Below are 22,255 nucleotides of genomic sequence, written 5' to 3' on the forward strand. Positions count from 1 at the left end.
ACCATCATCACAGAATTAGGGTTCCTATTTTCCCTTCTTTCTCTGTCATTCTCAAAAGTGCCAGAAATATTGCCATTTGTTTTGATATTTCTGAAATGAAACTAAATGCTGATCTCTACAATACATAGTCTTAAACAATATACACCGATGTTTCTGCCCACTTCCCACTAGATAGAGAGATGAATGAATACATAGCAAAGGAAGAGAGATGTATATAATAGACCCAACCACCTATTATTTAACATACATTAAAGAAAGCAGGTATTTTGCCTACAAATCCTAAAGTAATTCAAGTGCTTCAACATTCTCCCTTTCTGAGACACACTCCAAAATTCTGTCCAAAAAAAAAGAAGGAAGCCATTGAAAGAAATTCACAAAAAAGTTTCTTAGGAGATTTTAGTTATTAACGATAGTAGTTAGCTTACCTGCCATCTCTCTGGGCAGCACCACCTTCTGTTACTGTCTTGACAAATATTCCCAGCTTTTCAAGTCCGGCATCTGCTCCGACACCCATTCCAATAATGCTTATACCAAGTCCATCCTCATCTATGAGAAAGGGGGAAAAAATACAACCACCTAAGTTTTATACGTAAGTTAGCTGGGGAGACTTCTATGTTGCTTTTAATTTTGTTCTTTATGGACTATAGGACATGCCTGCCTTGGCAGAATATTTGTTTCTACTGCTGGGGAGAGAAAGATGTCAAATAAGACTCTCCAAAAGGCTTGTGGGTTTAATCTCATTTTATTACTGCAGGTGGCTATCGTTGTAATCCCAAGAAAAAGTAATAATTGGATTACAGATGTTTCTTCAGCCCTTATGTTAAGAATATTTGTGGGGTGCCTGGGTAGCTCAGTTGGTTAAACGTCTGACTTTGGCTCAGGTCATGATCTCATGGTTTGTGGGTTCGAGCCCCGCGTCGGGCTCTGTGCTGACAACTAGCTCAGAGCCTGGAGCCTGTCTTCAGATTCTGTGTCTCCCTCTCTCTCTGACCCTCCCCAGCTTGCTCTGTCTCTCTCTGCTCTCAAAAATATATAAAAAGAAACATTAAAAAAAAAAAGAACGTTTGCCCACACATGATTTCCCATACTGATTTCATTCTCACTGTGTATCTGGTATAGATATTTCTGTTCATCCAGAGCCTGCCTCTTGTTAAAAATTTTCCTACATTCATTACAGCCTTACAGGCTCTCCTCAGAATGAATTTTCTTGTGAAAGGGAAACTTAGATCCATACTACAGGCTCTTCTTCACTGGTCATGTGCACAAAGTTTTTTCTCCCCCACAGGAATTCTCCTGTGTATACAAAGGTGAGTTGCACAGCTGAATTCTTACCCATATCCATCATACTCATGGGGTTTGCTAGAGTGTGAATTTGTTTGTGTTGGTGACAGGCTGAATGGTGACCCAAAGCCTTCCCACAGTGTTTACACACGTGTGAGATTTTTTCCCCGGAGCGTCTGCTCTTGTGTTTAAGAGCCGATCACCGTAGACTCATCCACATTAAATAATGCCATCAGGTTCCTCTCATATATGAAAGCTGATACATATTGAGCATTTAGCCAAATTCTTGTTCACATTCATTATATTTATAGGAGTTTCTTTTCATTGTGAATTATCACATGTGAAGCCAGTGTTGAGCTATAAGTGAAACTTTCCCATACTCAGTACATTCAAAGATCTCCTTTCAAATGTAGATTCTCTGTGCCATAACACTATTAAGTAGTTCCTTCCTGCAAATATCCTGCATGAAAATTATTTCTTGGTTTTTAAGTGCATTTTCCCTGCCTGAACTCAGGCTTCAGTAAAATTATCTTTCTTCCTTCCTTAGGCATCCCTGGTTGCTGTCACTGGAAAATTACTCAGATTTTCAGAGCTGAAAACCCAATTGTAGGAAAAGCAATAAGAGCTTGAGCTGTCCCCAATTCCAGTGCAGACTACCTGAAAGACAAGATGATAACTCAAAGGCAATTAAAGGAAGAATAAAATCAACCCACAGCGACCAGATGACTGATTTCATCTCTGTAAAGCTCTCTGGGAGATGTGTCAAGCATAGATCAAGTCCAGGGCCACATCTTGAAGGCCACCGATTCTTGTGACTGTCAGGAACCCATCACCCATCCAGTCTTCCTCTGAGTAGGGACAGGCAGGGCACTAAGTAAGCAGGCAAAGCAGCCAGAGACTGTGAGGCTGTGTTTCCATGCACCACACTCTGGAGCTCAGAGCTTATTTTTTCTCAGGGAAGAAGCTCTTTCTCTTCTCTCGGGGAAGAAGCTCATGTTGGCTTAGCATTGCTCATGAGATTTCAGCTTGTAGTCATAGGAAAGTGGGTCATTAGAAGTCCTTTTTGTTAAACTGCCAATTTTTCTACTGAGTTTTCCTATCTTTCTTTTCTCATAATTTGCAAAGATTCTTAGCATATGATACATATTAACTTCATGTCATCTATAATGAAGATGTCCCCTCTCAAACTCATTACTTATCTATTTACTCTGTTTGACAATATTGCCTTTAAAAGCTTAAAATTTTGGATGATTGATTGGTCCCACTTTTGGTTAAGTCTTTCCATCCATATGCCTACATGATATATGCAATCTTATAAGTTTTTTGTCAAAATCCTTATTACTTTATTTTTAATAGCTAATTAATCCACAGAGTTATTTTTTATATAATGAAAATGAAGGTGCCCAACTTTATATTCTTTCACACAGATGCTCAGTTATGCCAGAACCATTTGTAAAACACCCTATTCTCTTTTCTAAAAACTGTATTATTATTACTTCATTGGTTTTCTCTTTTTTTTGACAGAGAGAGACAGAGAACACAGTGGAGGAAGGACAGAGGATGAAAGAGACAGAATCTCAAGCAGGCTCCATACTCAAGGCGGAGCCCGACATGGGCTCAGTCTCACAACCATGAGATCATGACTTGAGCCAAAATCAAGAGTCAGATGCTTAACCAATGGAGCCACCTAGGCGTCCCTATTATATTGTTAAGGAATCTACTTCTATCATGTCATGAAGCCCAGACTTGGTTTACAATAATGAGTCCTGGAGGTAACTATACCCAACTCTGGACTGTCTTTTCTCTCTACCTCAACTGAAAACCCCAAACTCTTAAGACCTCAATCCCTGCTTCTCTATTCTAAGAAGAGGCCAAAGCCAAAGCCCACTATGTAGGAGGCTTTTTCAGGGAAGACAACTTTGTCTTCCCAGACAACAAACCCTCTACTTTGCTTTATGAGGCAGATAGCAACCCCAAACCACAGACAGGTTGGGACCTGCGCAGGCCTCAATGGCATATTAGTATATCGTACATGTCATGTTTTAAATTCTCTTGCATAACATTTTTCTCTGGATTTTCTATTTTGTTCCACTGATCAATTGCTATATGAATACAATTTGTTGTGATTATAGAGGCTTTACATTATATTCAGATATTTAAGAAATTAAAACTTTCCACATTCTTTTTCATACTTCCCTTAGGTCTGTATTTTTCCATATAAAATTTAGTATTAGATTATGCAATCCTCTCTCCCAATCCAACTCTGATGGCATTCCATTTGAACTGCATTAAATTTATAATTTAATTTATAGGTATCAGAGATGCAGAATAGGAGAGACTTTTCCATACTGTCTTTCAAAAAATCCAAGAACATGGTATATCCTTCTTCTATTTGCTTACATCTTATATCTTTCAAAAAGATGGATTTTCAACAGATAAATACTGTTTTTCTTAGTGATTAATAAGTACTTGGTTGTTTTTGTGCTATTGTAAATGAAATGTTCCCATTTTCATATTTATGTTCTTAATGTAAATATAGAAAAAACTATTAATTTTCTTATATGTATGTGGCACCTGACCTCCTCTTACTTAAAATCTTATCAATTTTAATATGTTAAAATTAGAACCAGTTTGGCTTTTCATTATTTAGTTTTCATATATATGTAATTATAATAAATATATCATATGATATATAAGCAAAAGGTTACTTGTCATCTTTTGGTTCTATTATTTCTACTAATTACTACATTTAAAAAGCATTCCAACTCAGACTTCTGGTTTTAACTGAAATATTGTTTGTGCTTCCTCAATGTATTTACTTTTTAAGAGTTTCCTCAATTTAAAAGTAAAATTCTCTGTTGGTAATATGGTCTACAGTTTGCATCAAATTTAGGTATTTATACACTAACAATGAACTATCATAAAGAGCAATTAAGAAGATAATTCCATTTACAATTGCATCAAAAAGAATAAAATACTTAAACTTAACCAAGGAGGTGAAAGATCTAGATACTGAAAGCTCTGAGACATTGATGAAAGAAACCGAAGACATAGATAAATGGAAAGATTGTCCATAGTCAAGGATTCACAGAAATTAATATTGTTAAAATGTCTATTCACCCAAAGCAACCTATAAATTCAATGCAATCTCTATAAAAATTCTAGTGATATTTTCCACAGAAATAGAACAATTATAAAATTTGTATGGCACCACAAAAAATTGCAAACAGCTAAAGAAAACTCAAGGAAGAAGAACAAAGGTGGTTTTAAACTATATTTCAAAGCAAAAGCAATCAAAACAGTATGGTACTGCCGTAGATCCATGGAACAGAATAGAGATCCCTGAAATAAACCTAAGCATATTTGGTCAGTCAATTTATGACAGAGAAGCCAAGAATATATCATGGGGAAAGAATAGCCACTCCAATAAATGGGAAGCCACATATAAAAGAATGGACCCCTTTCTTATATTACATGCCAAAATTAATTCAAAAATAGATTAAAGACTTACATTTAAGACTTGAAACCATAAAACTCCTAGGAGAAAAGACAGCAGGTAACTTCCTTAACATCAGCCTTTGCAATGACTTTTTGGATTTGACACCAAAAGCAAAAATAGGTAAATGGGACTGCATCAAACTCAAAAGCTTCTGCACAGCAAAGGAAACCATTAACAGAATGAAAGACAGCCTACAGAATGGGGGAAAATATTTGATAAGGGGTTAATATCCAAAATATATAAAAAACTCATGAAACTTAATAGCAACAAAAACCAAACCCAATTAAAAAGAGGTGGGAGAAGGGGCACCAGGGTGGTTCAGTCAATTGAGCACCCAACTTTGGCCCAGGTCATGATCTCACAGTTTGTGAGTTTGAACCCCACATCGGGCTCTGTGCTGACAGCTCAGAGCCTGGAGCCTGCTTTGGATTCTGTGTCTCCCTCTCTCTCTTCTGCCCCTCTCCCGCTCCATCTCTCTCTCTCTCTCTCTCTCTCTCTCTCTCTCTCTCAAAAATAAAATAAAACTATTTAAAAACAAAGAGGCAGAAGAAGTGAATGGACACTTTTCCAAAGAAGATATATGAACGGCCATCAGGTACATCAAAAAGTGCTCATCACTAACCATCAGGGAAATGCAAATCCAGATCACAATGAGAAATCACCTTAGAATATTAGAATGGCTATCATCCAAAAAACCAGATATAACAGGTGTTGGCAAGGATGCAACGTAAAGGGAACACTTGTGCGTTGTTGCTGAGAATGTACATTGGTGAGGTCACTTCAGGAAACAGTATGGAGGCTCCTCGAAAACTTAAAATAATTGTACTTTATTTGGTCTCTTCCAGCTTAATTTTTCTGATTTAACTTTTATTATGGACAACACAAATAAGAGTTATGAAAACATTTATCTACAAAATATTGTGTTTAAGGAAGAAAATAAAACAAACATCCATTTACTAACAAAGACCCAGAACATTACCAACACCCAAAAAGCCCACTATGCACTCCTCCTTCATATCATAACTCTTCCCTCGGTAACCGTGACCCTAAATATTGTGTCAATAATTCCCTCCTTTTTAATTTTTATATCTTTACTTATTTTATTTTGAAGAGAGTGGGTGGGGAAGAGTAGCAATGGGGGAGTGAGAGAATCTCAAACAGGCTCCATACTCAGGCATGGAATCTGATACAGGCCTTGATCTCACAACCCAGGCAGGGATCATGACCTGAACCAAAATCAAGAGTTGGACACTTTACCAACTGAGCCACCCAGGCGCCCCTCACTCCTTCCTTTTTTCAATACTGCTTTTTAAAACCACTTATTTAATTCTTCCTGGCTCTGACATTTAAATAAACGGAATTACCTGGAATGGATTCTTCTGTGATTTGCTTTTTCCCCACTCCAATTTCATGTTTGTAAGAATCATACACATTGCTGCGGGGAACTGAGGCTCCTTCATTTTACCCTTTTCTATCATTAATGGATATTTGTATTATTCTCATTTTTGTTATATTGTAAACAATACGACGGCCCACGGCCAAATCTTGCTGTTTTCATATGGGCCATAAGCTAGGAATGGTTTTTACATTTGTAAATGAATGAAAAATGTCAGTATCACTCTTACATCCTTGTTAACTTCAAATGAGAGTGTCTCTTAATAGGAACAATTAGCCAGTCATGTTTGGTGCAGTGACGGGTATTCTTTACATTTTTTTAATCCAAGTAATTTGATGCCTAGTAGTTACAGTTTTCAACTCTTTTTCCCTGACCTTTGCTGTTTTGAACAAGTTGTACCTTGTTTCTCTTCCTCCCTGATAATTGGGAAGGAGACAGGTGACATGTTACTTAAATCCTTAGATAGCAGCAACTCTCTTTCTTTCACCAGGATAGACAAATGCTCTCTGGTTTGGTTGGAGGACTCCCAGACGCGTGAAATTCTATGTTGCCTCCCACTCCCAGGGTTACGAATGAGACATCTGATGCTAATCTAACAATTTTCTTCTGCGAGCACCTTTACTTCTTCATTTGCTTTGATTGTAGTGTGGTATTTTGTAAAATTTGTACTTTAATTTGAAGATGAGGATTTAGGCACACCTAAGTGTGGGATATTTTTTAAGTCCTCTCACTGCTCATCAATTGGCTAGGCCCTTCCAAATAGGAGGCTCTGGTCTTTTTGAGCTCAGGAAAATTTCTTCCATGTTTTGTGTAATATGTCTCTCATCCTCTACAGTCTTTTCCTCTTCTGTCACCTACAATTTACATGTTGGGACTCCTTCATGATTTCTCGTGGACCTTTGCTCTATTGTTTTAAGAATTAGTTTGGTTTATTTCTTACATTTGACCTTCTAAGCCACCAGTTTGAGTCTCAACAATACCATCTTTTCCTCTTCAATTCCTCTACTGAAATTTTTAATTTTAAAATCATTTGGGGCACCTGAGTGGCTCAGTCGGTTAAGCATCGGACTTCAACTCAGGTCATGATCTCACGGTTCATGAGTTCAAGCCCCACATCAGGCTCTGCGCTGAAGTGCAGAGCTTCCTTGGGATGCTCTCTCTCCCTCTCTCCCCCTCCCCTGCTTGCTCTTTGTCTCCAAATAAATAAATAAACTAAAAAAAAAAAAATCATTTTTGCTGTTGATTTGCTTAAGAATGTCTTTTTAAAGCCATATTTGATATCCTTATTTGGTTTTACATTTGCTTCTTTTTGTTATTCAAGCTGCATCTGCTCTGCTTTTTTTCCAAGGCTCTCTAAGATGTGATATCTCCCTGTTCAGTGGGTCCCCCTCCACTCCTGGGCACCATCCTTAGACAGGGACAGACATGGAAGTCTCTGGGCCCATGGGTCCTCACTTCTCACCGCAGGCAGGCTGGGATTCCAAGAGGAGAAATCGAGAGGAAGCCCCTCGGCTCCCGTTCCCCCTGCTCTCTGTTAGCCCTCTCCCCTCAGAAATAAGATTCCACTGCCTTCATTCCAAAATCTATAATCTAAAGGCCCAGCACTCTCCCATCTACCAAATGCAGAGTCCGACCATGACCACTCTCCCTCCATCAAGAACTCAAAAACAAAAACAAAACCACCACCTGTCCCAAGCTCTCGCATCTCCCCGCTCCCTCTGGACTCTCACCTTTGCAATGGTACCGATCAAACCTGCGGCCCCACCCCCCACCTCCGGACACCTAGTCACCATTCCAGCCCACTAAAGCAGATGGCTTTCTGCTGGGAGTGGGAGGGACGGAAGAGTCTTTCAGTCTACCATCTATACAGAGCTCATATCAACTACTTTCGAAATTTAATAAATAAATTAAATCTTCCAGAAGACTTAAAACTTTATCCAACCCTTGGGGAGAAAGGGGCTACATCTAGCAGGGAAAAAAAGTCATTTCTGTATTACTAAAATAGCAATATAATGCTATTACAAACATGTGGAGCTCATCTACCTTTCTCTAGTTCCACTGGGAAAAGGTCCAGCTTTTCTACACGCTTTTCAAGTTCATACTCAGCAGAAGCAGCCACGGGATCCACTTCATCGTTTCTCCTGTCATAGTCTTCGTTGGAGTATGTGCTGAAAACCTGTAGAAGAGGTCACAAGAAGATGATAATCCAGAAAAGACAGTGTTCTTAATTTTTTTTAAAAAACGCTGCTAAGTACTGAAAACCAGGTAAGTTAAAAATTTTGTATAGTGAGATGTTAGGAAAAGGAAAACTGAATCAGAATAAAGATAACTTACATTTTAAAATGTATGTTATTCTACCACCTTTAACAATTGGGGAGACAATGGTAGCCACAGGATGTATTATCTGAATAGCAAAATGCATTCCCTTTTACAGAATCAGAGTATACTGATTCGCTGCAAGGCGACGCTGGTTCCTGAAGGAACTACGGTGAAGGACCCTGACGAGACCCAAGCAAGTACCCACACTGAACCCATGTCATGCTATGACCTATACGTGCCCCGATGTTGTGGTATGTCACTGCTATAATTATATTTCAATCACAGAATCACTGAAACCGACTTCTATTCTGTACTGTGCTGAGCTGTGTTAAGCTCTCATTTTCATCTCTTATTTTACTTGCATGTAGATCCAAATTAGATTCTCATTGAGCCTGTCAATGAGATGACTATAAAAAATATTGCTCAAGAGGTACAGAGAACTAGGATATTGCCAGCTCTGACCTAAATCATTTGAAAGATTACTAAATGTGGTCTTCAGATGTAGCCATAAGAAACTTGATTGTCCTTATTTGTTCTATTTGAAAACTAACTGGAAATAGGTATATATCCCTCACTTAATTCACTGACGAATATCTAAAAGAAAGAAATGTATATTCATCAAGTCCAATTAATATGTATTACAAAAACTAACATTTTCAATTAATTTTAATAATTATTAAGTATCTAAACTATGCCTGAAAAAAACCTCTGTAATGTCCCCCAAATCTTAAAATCTAGGGAAAGTTATTTTTTTAATAAATAGACATAAGAGACCATAATAAAAAAAAAAAAAAAGAAAGCAGAACAGAAGGTCAGAGATGAATGAAACCAAGTCTGTCACCTAGAAAAGCTGGCCCTGCTGGTCCAGGTGTGTTTTATGTTCATATTATTGGGGAACTGGCAAGCCTTGTATGCTGTACATGTAACCTATAAACCAGAAATACGTGTATATATGGAAGCACATGTAGTGTGGTTCCTATGGTATAAATTTATCAAAATCATGTCATTTGTAATATTTTTGTAAGACTGTTTTTCTTCCTGACTTTCAACATGTTTTCATGGCCTTATGCCACTCATTTGGTCTCTACCACATTTCTCCACCATAATAAACATCACTGCACCAAAATGCATATTTCCAAACTATAGGGTTTATACCTTTTTTATTAATCTTTTCATAAAATATGCTTCCTATGCTGCTTCCACAGAACCCTCTAATATTTTTCTTAAGTTGTCAGATTGATAACATTCTCTTAGACAGCCCTTTTGATCTTTCACTTCTCTTATAAGTTTTGGTAATCACTTATTCACATTTATGCATCCATCAAAACTTTACTGAGTGTCAGCTCTATGCCAAACACTGTGCTGGACCCTGGAGAAGGCACAGTCTCAAGTAACTCACAGCTCAGCGGGGCCACAGAAGCCAAAGTAAACAGCTACAATATAATGTGATAAATGATGGAACAGAAGATGATGCAAAGTCATCTTTCTCATTCGCCTGAGAAAGGGAAGAATTCCATGAAGGGGAAAATCTTTGAGTTGAGTCTTAAAGAATAAACAAGGATTCATATATTTGAGTGGTAGAAGATGTAGAAGGTTTACTTCAAATATAAGATCCTAGACAAAATAATCCCTATCTATATCTAAATTTTTAGAAATGCAGAGAGCTTAGCAGAGTACAAGGGAACATGCACAGGGAAGCAAACTTTAGCAGCACACAAAAAGTTAGCTGGATCTGGAACTTACATGTTCTGGAAATTACTGGCAAATATGACTAGAAATTAGTCCATTAATGTTTGCTACTTGTCAAAATCTGCTAAAGGTCCAAGAATATATATATGATTGCAGAACCTGGATTTAAATGATACCCATTTGGAAACATGTCCCAATCTTGCTACCACATAGTAATTAAGTTAATAAATAAATGTGTGTGTGTAAAATATAAGTATGGGAGAACTGTTTCAAATAAGTTAACACCTTCCTGACTTTTCTTAGGATCCCAGAACACTCTGCTATCAAATGCTTTTCCTCAGTCAGGCTGGTTTATAAAGATCATTTGGGGGTATCCTGGAATAAATAATACAAACAACTATATGACTCCATATTGGAAAATGATATTTTAAATAATTTTGGAGGCATCTAGCAATCAGATGACTATATCACCATTTCATTCTGTAGGAAAAAAAATAACGTGAGATACTTTTCATCTTCAACTTGCTCGTAGTGTGGCAAATTACATGGGTATCTAGGAAAAATCTATAAATTGAAAAAGAAACACCAGAATTCATTATGTGCAGATTACGCTATCAATTACTTGAAGAATCCAAAAGATTTAACATAAACATGATTAGGACTGAAAAGAATTCAGTAAAGTAACGTAATAAAAAATACACACCCCAAAACACCTGAATAATTTAGAAAATAAAACAGAAAAGATCAGAAACTATAAAATACCCAGGAACTACTAGTTATAAATGTGCAAGGATATCCTTCTCTAGGGGCGCCTGGGTGGCTTAGTCAGTTAAGCGTCCGACTTTCGCTTAGGTCATGATCTCGCGGTTCGTGGGTTCGGGCCCCGCGTCGGGCTCTGTGCTGACTGCCAGCTCAGAGCCTGAAGCCTGTTTCAGTCTGTGACTCCCTCTCTCTCTGACCCTCCCCTGCTCACGCTGTCTCTCTCTCTCTCTCCTAGAAATAAATAAAACATTAAAAAAAATTTTAAAAAAAGGATATCCTTCTCTATAAAATTTAACTGAAAAGTAGAAAAAGCCTTAAATATGTCTAATGGCATACTATATCCTGGATAAAATTCTTAATATTATAAAGGCATCTACACTCCTAAATTACTGTAAATGTTAGTTTGTCTCAATTTAATTTATGAAGACAGGGCAGTCAAAATTAAAATCCCTCTCACATTTTTCATGGAAAACTAACAAAATGCTTGAAAAAAAGAATAGGATAGAAACAGACCCTATGAGATCTCAAGCATACAATAAAACTTCATTTATTAAGGCAATGCAGGTTTGGCCCCAAGGTAGATCTATTTTTGTATTCTATTCTGTTCTATTCCTCTACTTCTCTATTCAAATTAGTTAGGATGATCTATTCAATAAAGAGTAGGAAAAGAAAGAAATATCTATCTGATAAAAATCCTATTTCATATCAATAAGTAAAATAAAAAATTGTTAAGAACAAAAACATTATAATCTATAAGAGGGCTAAAGAAAATATGGACAATGTTTAATTGGCTGGATCCTTTTAGGATGTTGCTACAGAGGCACAGATACTAGAAATCTTAAAAGAAATGAATAAACTATTTGATTAAAATTCAATGCTAAAAATTTCTAGACTACAAATATACCATAATGAAATTATAAGAAAAGTCAAATATTAGGAGAAAAAATGCCAAATATCAAGATGAAATATGAACATGTATAATATATAAAGAGCTTTACCACCTCAAACAACTGTATGTATAAGTAGGGAAAAATTTAATTAGAACTCAATGAGAAACATTAATGCTCAATAAATAATGTAAAGTCATTCAGCTTCACTAAAAATTAAGCCAATGTCAACTACAACAAAGAAATACCGGGAATTCGCCCAAATGAATGGTTAAAAAAAAACTATATTGTGAGACTATAGGAAAATGAATGGTTAAAAAAACTATATTGTGAGACTATAGGTAAAAGAATACTCTTGGAAAAACAGGGGAGGAAGAAACATAATTTGAGAACAGCTATCAAGATTTTAAATGTAAATGCGTCTGACCTAATAATGATACATCTATGTATTTAGAGAGATACTTGCAAATGTGTACAAAGATGTGCATGCAGCGAGTTCAATACAGCATTATCTGTAATAGCCCCGAGTTGGAAACTACCTAAATGTCCACTGATAAAGAAAATGTCTTACTGAATTATGATACATATGAATATGTAATATTATGCAAAGATTAAAAAGATCTCTGTTGACATGCAAGGCTCTGAAATACATGTTATTACAACAAAAAAGCACACTGTACATGTCTACTTATACCCGTACTCGTATCTTTATCTACATATATATAGTCCCAATGGGTATGAGCCCACTTGTAATCTAATTTGAAGACTTCCTAAATTCTCTAGCTATGTAGCTCTTGTCTCAGTTTCCTTATTTACAAAATGGCTGTTATTATAAGTATACCTACCCCATAAGGTTATTGTGGAAATGAAATGAGATAATCTGTGTAATCATGCTTGGTCCAGTGTGGAGGAGGGAGAGCTTGCCCAGGGCAATGCAAGAGATAATACTACTTCCCCAGATATCCACACTCATCTCCTACTCTTGTTTATAACCAAGTTTTGAATATTTCATCCACAATGATGCTTAATGTCCCTGAAACCAAAATCTATATAACTATTTTGATATTATTATATAGACTGGTCTGCCCAAACCCCTACCTATGTCCAGAACAACGCACTCCCCCTACACAAGGGCTCACCACTTGCCCTGGCTTTGTTTGCCTTGACTAGGAAAAACCTCAGAGATAAAAGGGATGCTGACTTAGGTAAGTACTTCCCTTTTCATCAATATGATCTTGATTCTTTCAATATTCTTACAATGGTTCTATCATTACTATTTATATTACCATAACTGCTTTGCAAAAAATATGGATAATCACATAATAATAAGAACCCAATTATGATATTACTTGAATGCCAAGAACTCTAAAGGGTAACAGCTTCTCTGGGTCCTAATGTTCAACACCACCACTATAGATATATATACTCATCACTATATATATTTAGTTCAGTCTCCTTCATATTGTTTCTGTGTTATTTCACTGAGAAAAGCAAACAAAAGGATGTTTAAGTCTGGCGTCTTGTTTCAGAGCCAACAAGTGATACTCTGTTCCTTCATCAAAGGAAACAAAACAAGACCCAATACCTTGCTTTGCAGGAGACACAGGCTTTTAGGAGTAACAAGTTCACAAATAGAGTTAGCAATGACATTTCTGACCCAGTAACCCAAGGCTATAAAAAACAAAGTTAAAATTAGCTTATTGTAAGATTTTAACTAAGCTCATTCTTTTTCACATTTCTGGTGGTTTGAGCTACAGCACTTTTTCAAAACAACAGCAACACTTTTTGAACAATAAGAAAAAAAATACTTCCTTTACTTCCTTACAACACATTTTCTTTAATCAATGCAGGTCAAAATAAATTCAGAATATTATGTAAATATTGACTGAAAGGAATCTCCCGCAATGTTTCCACAAGGTCTCGGTTCCACCTGCTGTCTGGGTTCCGCTGCATCTTCCTGACACATCAAAGATGGAAAAGGTTCCAGGGTTCTAGCACACGGCGTTTCAGATGAGGGCTTGGCGCAGCGCTCCCGAGAATCAGCCAAGCATTCACAGGCTTCCACATCCAGGCCCCACTGATCACCAGCTTCCTCGAACCCACCTTCGCCTCTGTTAACGTGACTGTTTCAGCACCTCTGTTAAAGTGACTCTAAATAGAAGTTAAAAGAAAGTATGGAGCAGATAATCCATGTCTTAAAGTTTTGAAGACAAATTTGGTGACAAACCATCTACAGAAAGGAGGATCCTGATGGCTTTTGGGATATATAATATATCCCAAAATATATATAACCTCAATATATATAACCTCAGCTTCCCTGTTCTTCCCCCAGAAGGCAGTTCACTGATTTATGGCAGTGAGAATTCTTGTCTCTTGACTGCCTAGTACGTGCCAGCGAGTATGTTAGGTTTTTGTTGCAAACTGATGTAAGCCAAACTGGAGTTCCCAATTATCAGGTATTGTGGGTAAACATGGGTAGGCTCCAAAGATTTTAGACAGATGACGGCTTTCTGCTGCACACAAATACGTTAATGACCACGAAGGTGAAAAAACAGACCAAGAGCTCTACCTTGTAAACTCAGGAAAGTCCCAGGTTTCTGTTCTTAAGTTTCTCTGACAAGTAACCTGCCTGAAGGTGTACTAAAGCAGTTGTGACAATACTCTACAGTAGGCTATATCTAACCTTCTATTAGGACCACTCAACAGAATCCTACATATCAGAAAACAGAGTCATATGAGTACTGGAAGGAGGTGTTACTCCAAAAGCTGCTAGCTAGCTTGACTTATCCAATTCAAAGTCCATTAACACAAAATATTTCTAAGGCCAATCCATATATTTTCAACATCATTTATTTCACTAATTACTTGTAACATTCTTAACATTAATAAACAACATTAAAAGCCTTCTTGTGTAGATTTAAAGTACCCGATTCTGGACTGTGACTTTTATTTATGATCTTTCAAATACTAACTTATCCTAGAGTGAGGATTTGTGATCAATATACCTGGAATGCTAACTAAAGGTTCTTAAAGTTATACCTGTAAATATTGTGATGCATATGCTAAAGTAATTTCAGGTAAACTACAGACAGTATAAAACTTAACACAAACTATCTTTAATCCTTGTATGAACTGATCCGATAATTAAGGCAGGAAAGATACTTTTCATATTTTTAAATGGGAAATCTGAAGCTCAGAGAACAATATACGTGGTATACGTAAAGATAATTAACGAAGACAAAGTCTATAAGAACAAAAGGTGTATTTCACTAAATGTAAGCCTAGTGTTTTCATGGAGAACTAAAGAACAAGAAGTGAAAAAACAAGCATACTCTACACAATGAGAAATACAGAGCAGGCTAGTTCAAAAGGCGACACAAAAAACCTTAGATTTGTCCCGGTTCTCCAGACAACAGAACTGACAGGATGTGTGATTACCTATTAGTGTTTAAGTGTGTGTGTATGATAAATAGTATATTACATATATACTATTTGTATTTGTATTAAACTAGATTTATTATAAGGAATTGGCTCACCCAATTATAGAGGCTCACAAGTCCAAAATCTTCAGGGTAAGCCAGCAGGTTGCAGACCCAGGGTAAAGTTGATGCCGTAGTTCAAGTCTGAAGGCAGCTCACTGGCAAAAGTACCTCTTCTTCAGAGGAACTCAGTCTCTTACTATTCAGGCCTTCAATTGGTTGGATGAAGCCCATTCACATCACAGAGGGCAATTTGCTTTACTCAACACACACAATAACTGAAACATTAATCTCATTCAAAAAACACCCTCACAGAGACATCTAATATAATGTTTGACCCAAATATTGGGGCACTGTGACGCAGCCAAGTTGACACATAAAATTAACCATCACAAAGACCTTAAAACAGAAAACTCTGGCTCTGAAGCTAGTCTTTGGACATCTGATAAAGATAATCATATATTGATCATTTTTTTATATCTCTTATAGTGTTGTAAATTTTCATATCCCTAGACATATTCATTGAATGTGTATAAAACCCAAGATAAAATCGAATACATATTTCTACATCATCAGTGGCACCAAAAACTTCATACTTAGAGATAATCAAAAACCAAATATGGAGGATGTCAACTCTTTGAATTTAGAATAGCTATGGTTGACTCTTTGGAAGGATAAAGCTATATATATGAAGACCTTTAATAAAATATTTCAAAACAGGTAGAGTTTTATTAAGGCTACATATATTCAGATTATCAATGCAATAAAAAGACTAGAAAGTCCCATATTTCTCCATTTAGAGAAAAGAAAGCTGAATTATAATTAGTATCACTTATCTGCAAATTAAGTACTTGAAAAGTTATAATATTTCCTTGCAAAAACAGTTTATGCCATTAAAGTAATCAGAAAGAAACTCTGTCATAAATAAATATAAATTTAGCTCATTCTAAATCTGGACAAACTCTAAGACAATGAAGCCCAAATTAATGTGTTTTTCCAGTCGACAGCTTAACAGGAAACTCAGTGATTCCACTGATGTTCATGTTTCTCACAGAATTTTCCAAATTATTATAAACAATTAAACATATCCATGAGAAATTAGCAATGTTCTCTTTCAGCTCAGCCAGACTTAGTTTAAACTGGAGACATATGTTTTACAACCTGACAACTGGTGGCCAGCATGACATAAATTGGTAGCCTTGGTCTAGTTCCCACTGGACAGGTGTCTTCATCACAGAAAAACTGAACTAATTAGCACCAATTGGCATCTCTTTTTGGGGGAGATGGGGTCATCTCCCAAGATAAATAGCTGACTTTTCATTCACAGAAGTTAACACCCCTGTATGGAAGCAACAAGACGAGTCAGGGGGTCCGGATCTGTTCTAGCATTTGTCTTAGCAGTTGGTATTCGCTTCTTCTTCCCCTACCAGGGCCAGCTCTGTTTCTCAAGGCCCATGGAAGGAGATTATTCTGAACGGTCTAAATAGGACAGCTGATGGAGGGGAGTACTAGAGGATGTGTGGGTGGTGAGGTTAAAGGGGAGAAAAGGAAGAAGTTGGTTACACCAAAAGGGGTGTGAGGGCTTCTCTTGAGGCTGAGTAGGGAAGTGAGGCTTTCCTAGGTAAAGAAGTTCCCCAAGTATAGAAATTGACCACCTCCATGTCAAGCCGCCTCTGAAAAAAGGGCTATGGGGTATCATGAGAACTAAGCACTAAGCCCGAAGGATTTGGGAACCTTGGGAAGAGCAACCCAGGCCCAAGATTTTGCCTGGAGACAGAGTAAAAGGGCTTTTTAAGGAACTTCTAATGATCTTCCAGGAGATCATTAGAAGAAACCATATGGGTTAAATATCTCCAATTTAAGGGGTGCCTGGGTGGCTCAGTCGGTTAAGCATCTAACTTCAGCTCAGGTCGTGATCTGTTTTGTGAGTTCAAGCCCCATGTCAGACTCTGTGCTGATAGCTCGGAGCCTGGAGCCTCCTTCAGATTCTGTGTCTCCCTCTCTCTCTGCCCCTCCCCCACTTGTGCTCTGTTGCCTTCTCTCTTTCAAAAATAAATGAACATTACAAAAAATTTTAAATATCTCCAATTTAAACTAAAAGTCTGACTCCTAACACACAGGTTTCTATAGAACTCTCAGAACCTGTGTCTACCTAGGTGATGGAAGAAATTTCATAAACACTGAGAAAGCTGATTTACCAGTCAAACAAGGAGGGGAGAAATCTCCAAAACACTTCACTTTAGTGTAGCAAAGGAAAGGAATGTGATGTTAAGCATCCTAGTGGTGGTGTACGAAAATTGATTTGTACTCCTTAGATAAAAGGGATTGACAACCAGACTCCTCGCACCAAATGTGATGGTCTTTGATGTGTCAACCTGACTAGGCTACATCCCCCATTTATTTAATCAAATACTACTCACTATTCTAGATATCACAGAAAGGTATTCTGTAGATGTGCTTCAAGTCCCAAATCAGTTGACATTAGGGAGATTAATTTTGATGGGCCTGATTCAATCAGTTGAAAGGCTTGAAGAGTAGAAATGAAGACATTCTAAGAAAGCAATTCTGCCTACAGATAGTGGCTTCAGCCTGGGACAGAGTCCCACCCTCCATCCCATCTTGATGGCCAGCCCTACAGATTTCAGACTTGCATATCAAGGCTTCTATTCACATAAGTCAATTCCTTGCAATAAATCTTTTAATATACATCTCCTACTGGTTGAATTTCTCTCATTGATCCCTGACTGATACACCAAACACTTCAAGTCTTCATCACAGGACAAAGTATGGCTTCCAAAGCGCTGTGACCCATAGGAAATGTGAAATCAGTCTAATGGGTCATAAACAGCATTGAGAAAAGCTAAACAGAAAGAAGAGAAAACGTCAGTGTTCATTACAAGTAGAGGATGCATTATCGTTTAAAACTTTTAGTTTCAAATAAACACACCTACACACATGTGTGTGTACCATGTCTTGATATAAAATGGTAATGATTCAGAGAGCAAAGAAAAAGTATGCTTAAAAATAATTTTATTTACTTTTTATTTTTTTATGTCTTTTTATTTTATTTTGAGGGACAGAGACAGAGGGCAAGCAGGGGAGGGGCAGAGAGAGAGGGAGACACAGAATCTGAAGCAGGCTCCAGGCTCTGAGGTGTCGGCACAGAGCCTGACACGGGGCTTGAACCCACAGACTGTGAGGTCACGATCTGAGCCGAAGCCAGACACTTAACCGACTGAGCCACCCAGGAATCCCAAAACATAATTTTTAAAAAGTGGAATCGAAAAAAAAAAAGTAGAATCGAGATACAGAATTCCTATATAATTCACATTCTGTTCTAAAAGTCAAATCAGGTAATACAAACTTCTCAAACTACCGAGTTCGTGAATAACGACAACGGACGCAGAAACAATTACCCTGCACCCTTCTTTTCCTTTGAGCCACTGTGTCTTCAAATTCTTACGAAGCACCACCTCTGTGGTCAGTGTGGTCAGTACTAGAAATATCTAATTCGTCTCAGACCCATGGCTGTAAGCAGCCTGAGTGTAACAAAGAGATGAAGCCGCTCCTATGGGAGCACAGGGCACAGACGTCTACACCTGCCTGGGAGAGAGAGGAAGAGAGGCAAGCATAAAGCATTTCACAGAAAGCCCGAAAGCATACACTTCAGCCAGCTGCCGTTGGCATCAGCAAATAACAAATGGGTGAGAAAAGGTGCGCACGAGGCATTATGGCAGAAAGAGTACCAGGTACAAGGCAGGTGTAAGAGAGAACAGAATTGTAGGACAAGACGTAACTGGATATGGCCAAGCCGGAGTGGCAAATGCCTGGTAAGAGATGGGACAAGAGTATGGAGGGAGAGCTTCGTAACCCACGGTCAGCTGTGTGAATAACATCCACACGCTCCATCCCTGAAAGGGCATGGGAGTTTATGAAGAGGATTAATGGTAGCCAGAGCTGGAAGGAGAGAGATGAGCTAGAAGCTCTCTCTTCACTCCTTCTGGGGGACTCAGGGGGAGCTGAGGCCCTGGAGGTACTGAGACTTTCCCCGAAAGTGCCATGACCGGCACGGCTGCCGGATCTTACAACAGCAGAAAGGCAAGAAGATAGGCACACTGCCTTTGCAGAGGGGCGGTGAAGCAGAAACAACAGAGGCTTCGTCAGTCTCAGAAGGAACAAGGAACAAGAGCTGAAGTTCCTCTTCCAAGCTCGGCCAAGACACCAGAGGCACATAAGTGCCAACAGCAATAAAAGACCTACCTTTGCTACACAGAGCATGCAAGGTAAACGCTTATCTCAAATCCTGCATTTAAAGAGTATGCTGGTTTCTGGAAGAGAGAATCCACGCTTGGGAGATATCACCATCTACTGGGGGTCAAATGACAAAAAAAACAAAGGCAGTACAAATTTCTAAAATCTCAAACAGGTTCAAATGCTGATAGAACTAAAAAACGGTTTTCGCTAGCACAAACTGTTCCAGCACCCTTTGAGGCCTACACGGCCAACTGAAATTTTTAACTTTTATAAAGGTCATGAGTAAAATGTCCTTAATATTTACATTCTGCAATCTGGGGCCAGAGAGCATTTGGTGGAAAAAGTGCAAAAACAAAACAAAACTGAAGCACAAACAACCAATTGTTAGGGAATACATACATACACAGGGACACTGATGATACGGTACAAGGCTGAGCTTGTAAACCTAAGACTAGATGCAAAAGGAACTTTATTGCATTCTGGGTGGCTGCGATCCAATGCTGAAATGAATCCTGTTACTTCACAAAGCAGGAAAGACCTTGCTTTCTTATAAACAAACTGTTCATTGCATTTAGGCTTCTCCAAGAACTGAAGTCAAATGTAATTGACCGATTCTAGATCGATGTTGAAAATGTCAACATGCACTAAGTCTACAAATGGTATATAGCTCATGCTTTCCTTATAGACAAAATGTAAAGGACAGGAGTGACAGGAAACTAGACAATTAGCAATCTTTGTCAAATGTGGGGAACAGTGCTATCATCTTGGTGTGTCTGAGGTGAAAGCCACCATTGCTTCCATTACCATAGGATTAACGGTCCAATCTGGAGGTCACTAAGCCTTGAATCCCACTAACTCTGACCTCATATATCTTGTAGAGAAATGATCGCTTTGTGTATACTGCACTAACCACTATGGTTCTTAAATCAATGGTCTCAACAACCTCAGAACTGTCTATAAAAAAAAAAAAAGAGACTACTCTACTACAAAGCTGTCATCATCAAGACAGTATGGTATTGGCACAAAAACNGCTAGAAAAATTAAGCAGTATTTTGTCAAAAAGAGGAATTGCTGCTGCCCGGGTCCTGATTCCATATCGAGAGTCCACACTCCTGGACCAATCTGATGCCTTCACAGCACCTCACACGCAAAGTGCCCCAAAGCAAAATTGTAGTGTCCTCTATTCTCTACCTCCTGCAAGCTCTCTTCCAGTTGATGACAGGTGGATCCTTTAGATCAGATGGGCTTAAAAAGGCACTGGTCATTAACATATCTTCCTCTTCCTCTCCTCTACCCCCACACCCACCTAAAAGTAGTCAAAATCTCCTGTTGATTCTACTTTTTAAAGGATTCTTGTTCTCATTCCTTCCTATTCCATGACTGCTTGGACCCTGAAGAGTGAACTACGCTGTAATGTATTTATTGCATTCTGCTCTCCTACAACTTGAGATACCATTCCTCAAGTATGATTCTAATAATATCACCATGGGTCGGGAACAGAACTGGGAGAAAGGTTTGGGGGGGGGGAATAGAAAGAGAGGGCGAATTTATGAGTGATTTTACATTTCTTTGGCCTCCCAAAGTCCTCCACTCCCTCAAGAATAAAGTTCAAATATTTTAGAAGGACATCAAAATTCCCTAAGACCTGACTCCAGCCTACATGCCCAGACTTTACCTGTACTACTTCCTTTTACTCATTCTTATCATGCAAAAATTGTTAAGTTACTATCTTGTTCTATGCTTGCAAAGCTTTCTTTCATCCTTTCTGAGTCTCTCCTATAGAATGTGTCACATTCTATTATATACTGTATTTATCCGTGACCACATTTTCTATTAACTCCTTAGAGGTGGTATAGTCTTAGTCAGCTTTCTATAACCAACTGGCTTGGTTTTTGGTTTTTTGGTTTTTTTTCCAGCTTCACTGAGATATAATTAACAAAATAAATACTGCATCTATTTAAGATGATGTTTTGAGGTATGCATACACTGTGAAACTTTTATCAGAATCAATATCATTTACTGTTAATAGTACAGTGTCTTTGATGAGGTGGATGATATCTTAAATCAGAACTGCTTTGGAGCGAAAGGGAAGTGACCTTCAAAAGGCAAAGGGATCCCAATCATAAAAAGCTTTAAAATAAGACAACTACAAAATAAACAAGACTTCACATATGCACAGTTGGGTGGTCTTTAGTGGTGATCCATTAGCTGAATAAGCCTGTTGCAATACCCAGTTATTAGCATTACCGTTTGCAAGGCTACATTCTAGAAGAGATGATGTAATGAAATGATCTTCATGATTACTTACGTCAAGGATCAAGTATTATGGAAGAATGACTATTTATTGTTAAAATTAATTGTCTATCTTATTGTAGATAATACATGAAAAGACCACTACCTTCCTTTTCTAAAGGCCGGTTAGCTCCTGGAAAGAAGTTTTATAATGCTCCCTTTTCGGTCAGTTTAGTGTGACTGACAAAAGAAGTCATTTGGAAGAACTCACACTTTTTTAATGCATTCCAAAATGCTAATATAAAAAATTTATTGGTAGGAACAGGGTAGTCAAGGGTAATTGGCTTTGGTTATGAAAATGTTTCATTTGAGAGATATAATAATATCTATAATATCTAATAATATCTAATAATAATATATAATAATATAATAATAATAATATTGAATTTTCTGGTTG

The 22,255-nt window shown here is 37.8% G+C and overlaps 1 protein-coding gene across 8 annotated transcripts in view; it reads right to left on the reverse strand.

Annotated features, from left to right (window-relative positions):
• PPP1R9A (protein phosphatase 1 regulatory subunit 9A) overlaps window positions 1-22,255 on the reverse strand; it is a 321,919-nt gene that overhangs the window by 149,643 nt on the left and 150,021 nt on the right. For all 8 annotated transcript variants that reach the window (XM_077765379.1, XM_077765381.1, XM_077765377.1 and 5 more), the window contains exons 3-4: window positions 8,220-8,352; window positions 426-546 (exon numbers count right to left, since the gene is read on the reverse strand). In XM_077765379.1, coding sequence (XP_077621505.1) covers window positions 426-546; window positions 8,220-8,352 — 254 coding nt within the window. The remainder of the gene's footprint in view (window positions 1-425; window positions 547-8,219; window positions 8,353-22,255) is intronic.

This window comes from Crocuta crocuta, unplaced genomic scaffold (genome assembly GCF_008692635.1).
Source record: "Crocuta crocuta isolate KB4526 unplaced genomic scaffold, BGI_CrCroc_1.0 scaffold14, whole genome shotgun sequence".
Classification (NCBI taxonomy): domain Eukaryota; kingdom Metazoa; phylum Chordata; class Mammalia; order Carnivora; family Hyaenidae; genus Crocuta; species Crocuta crocuta.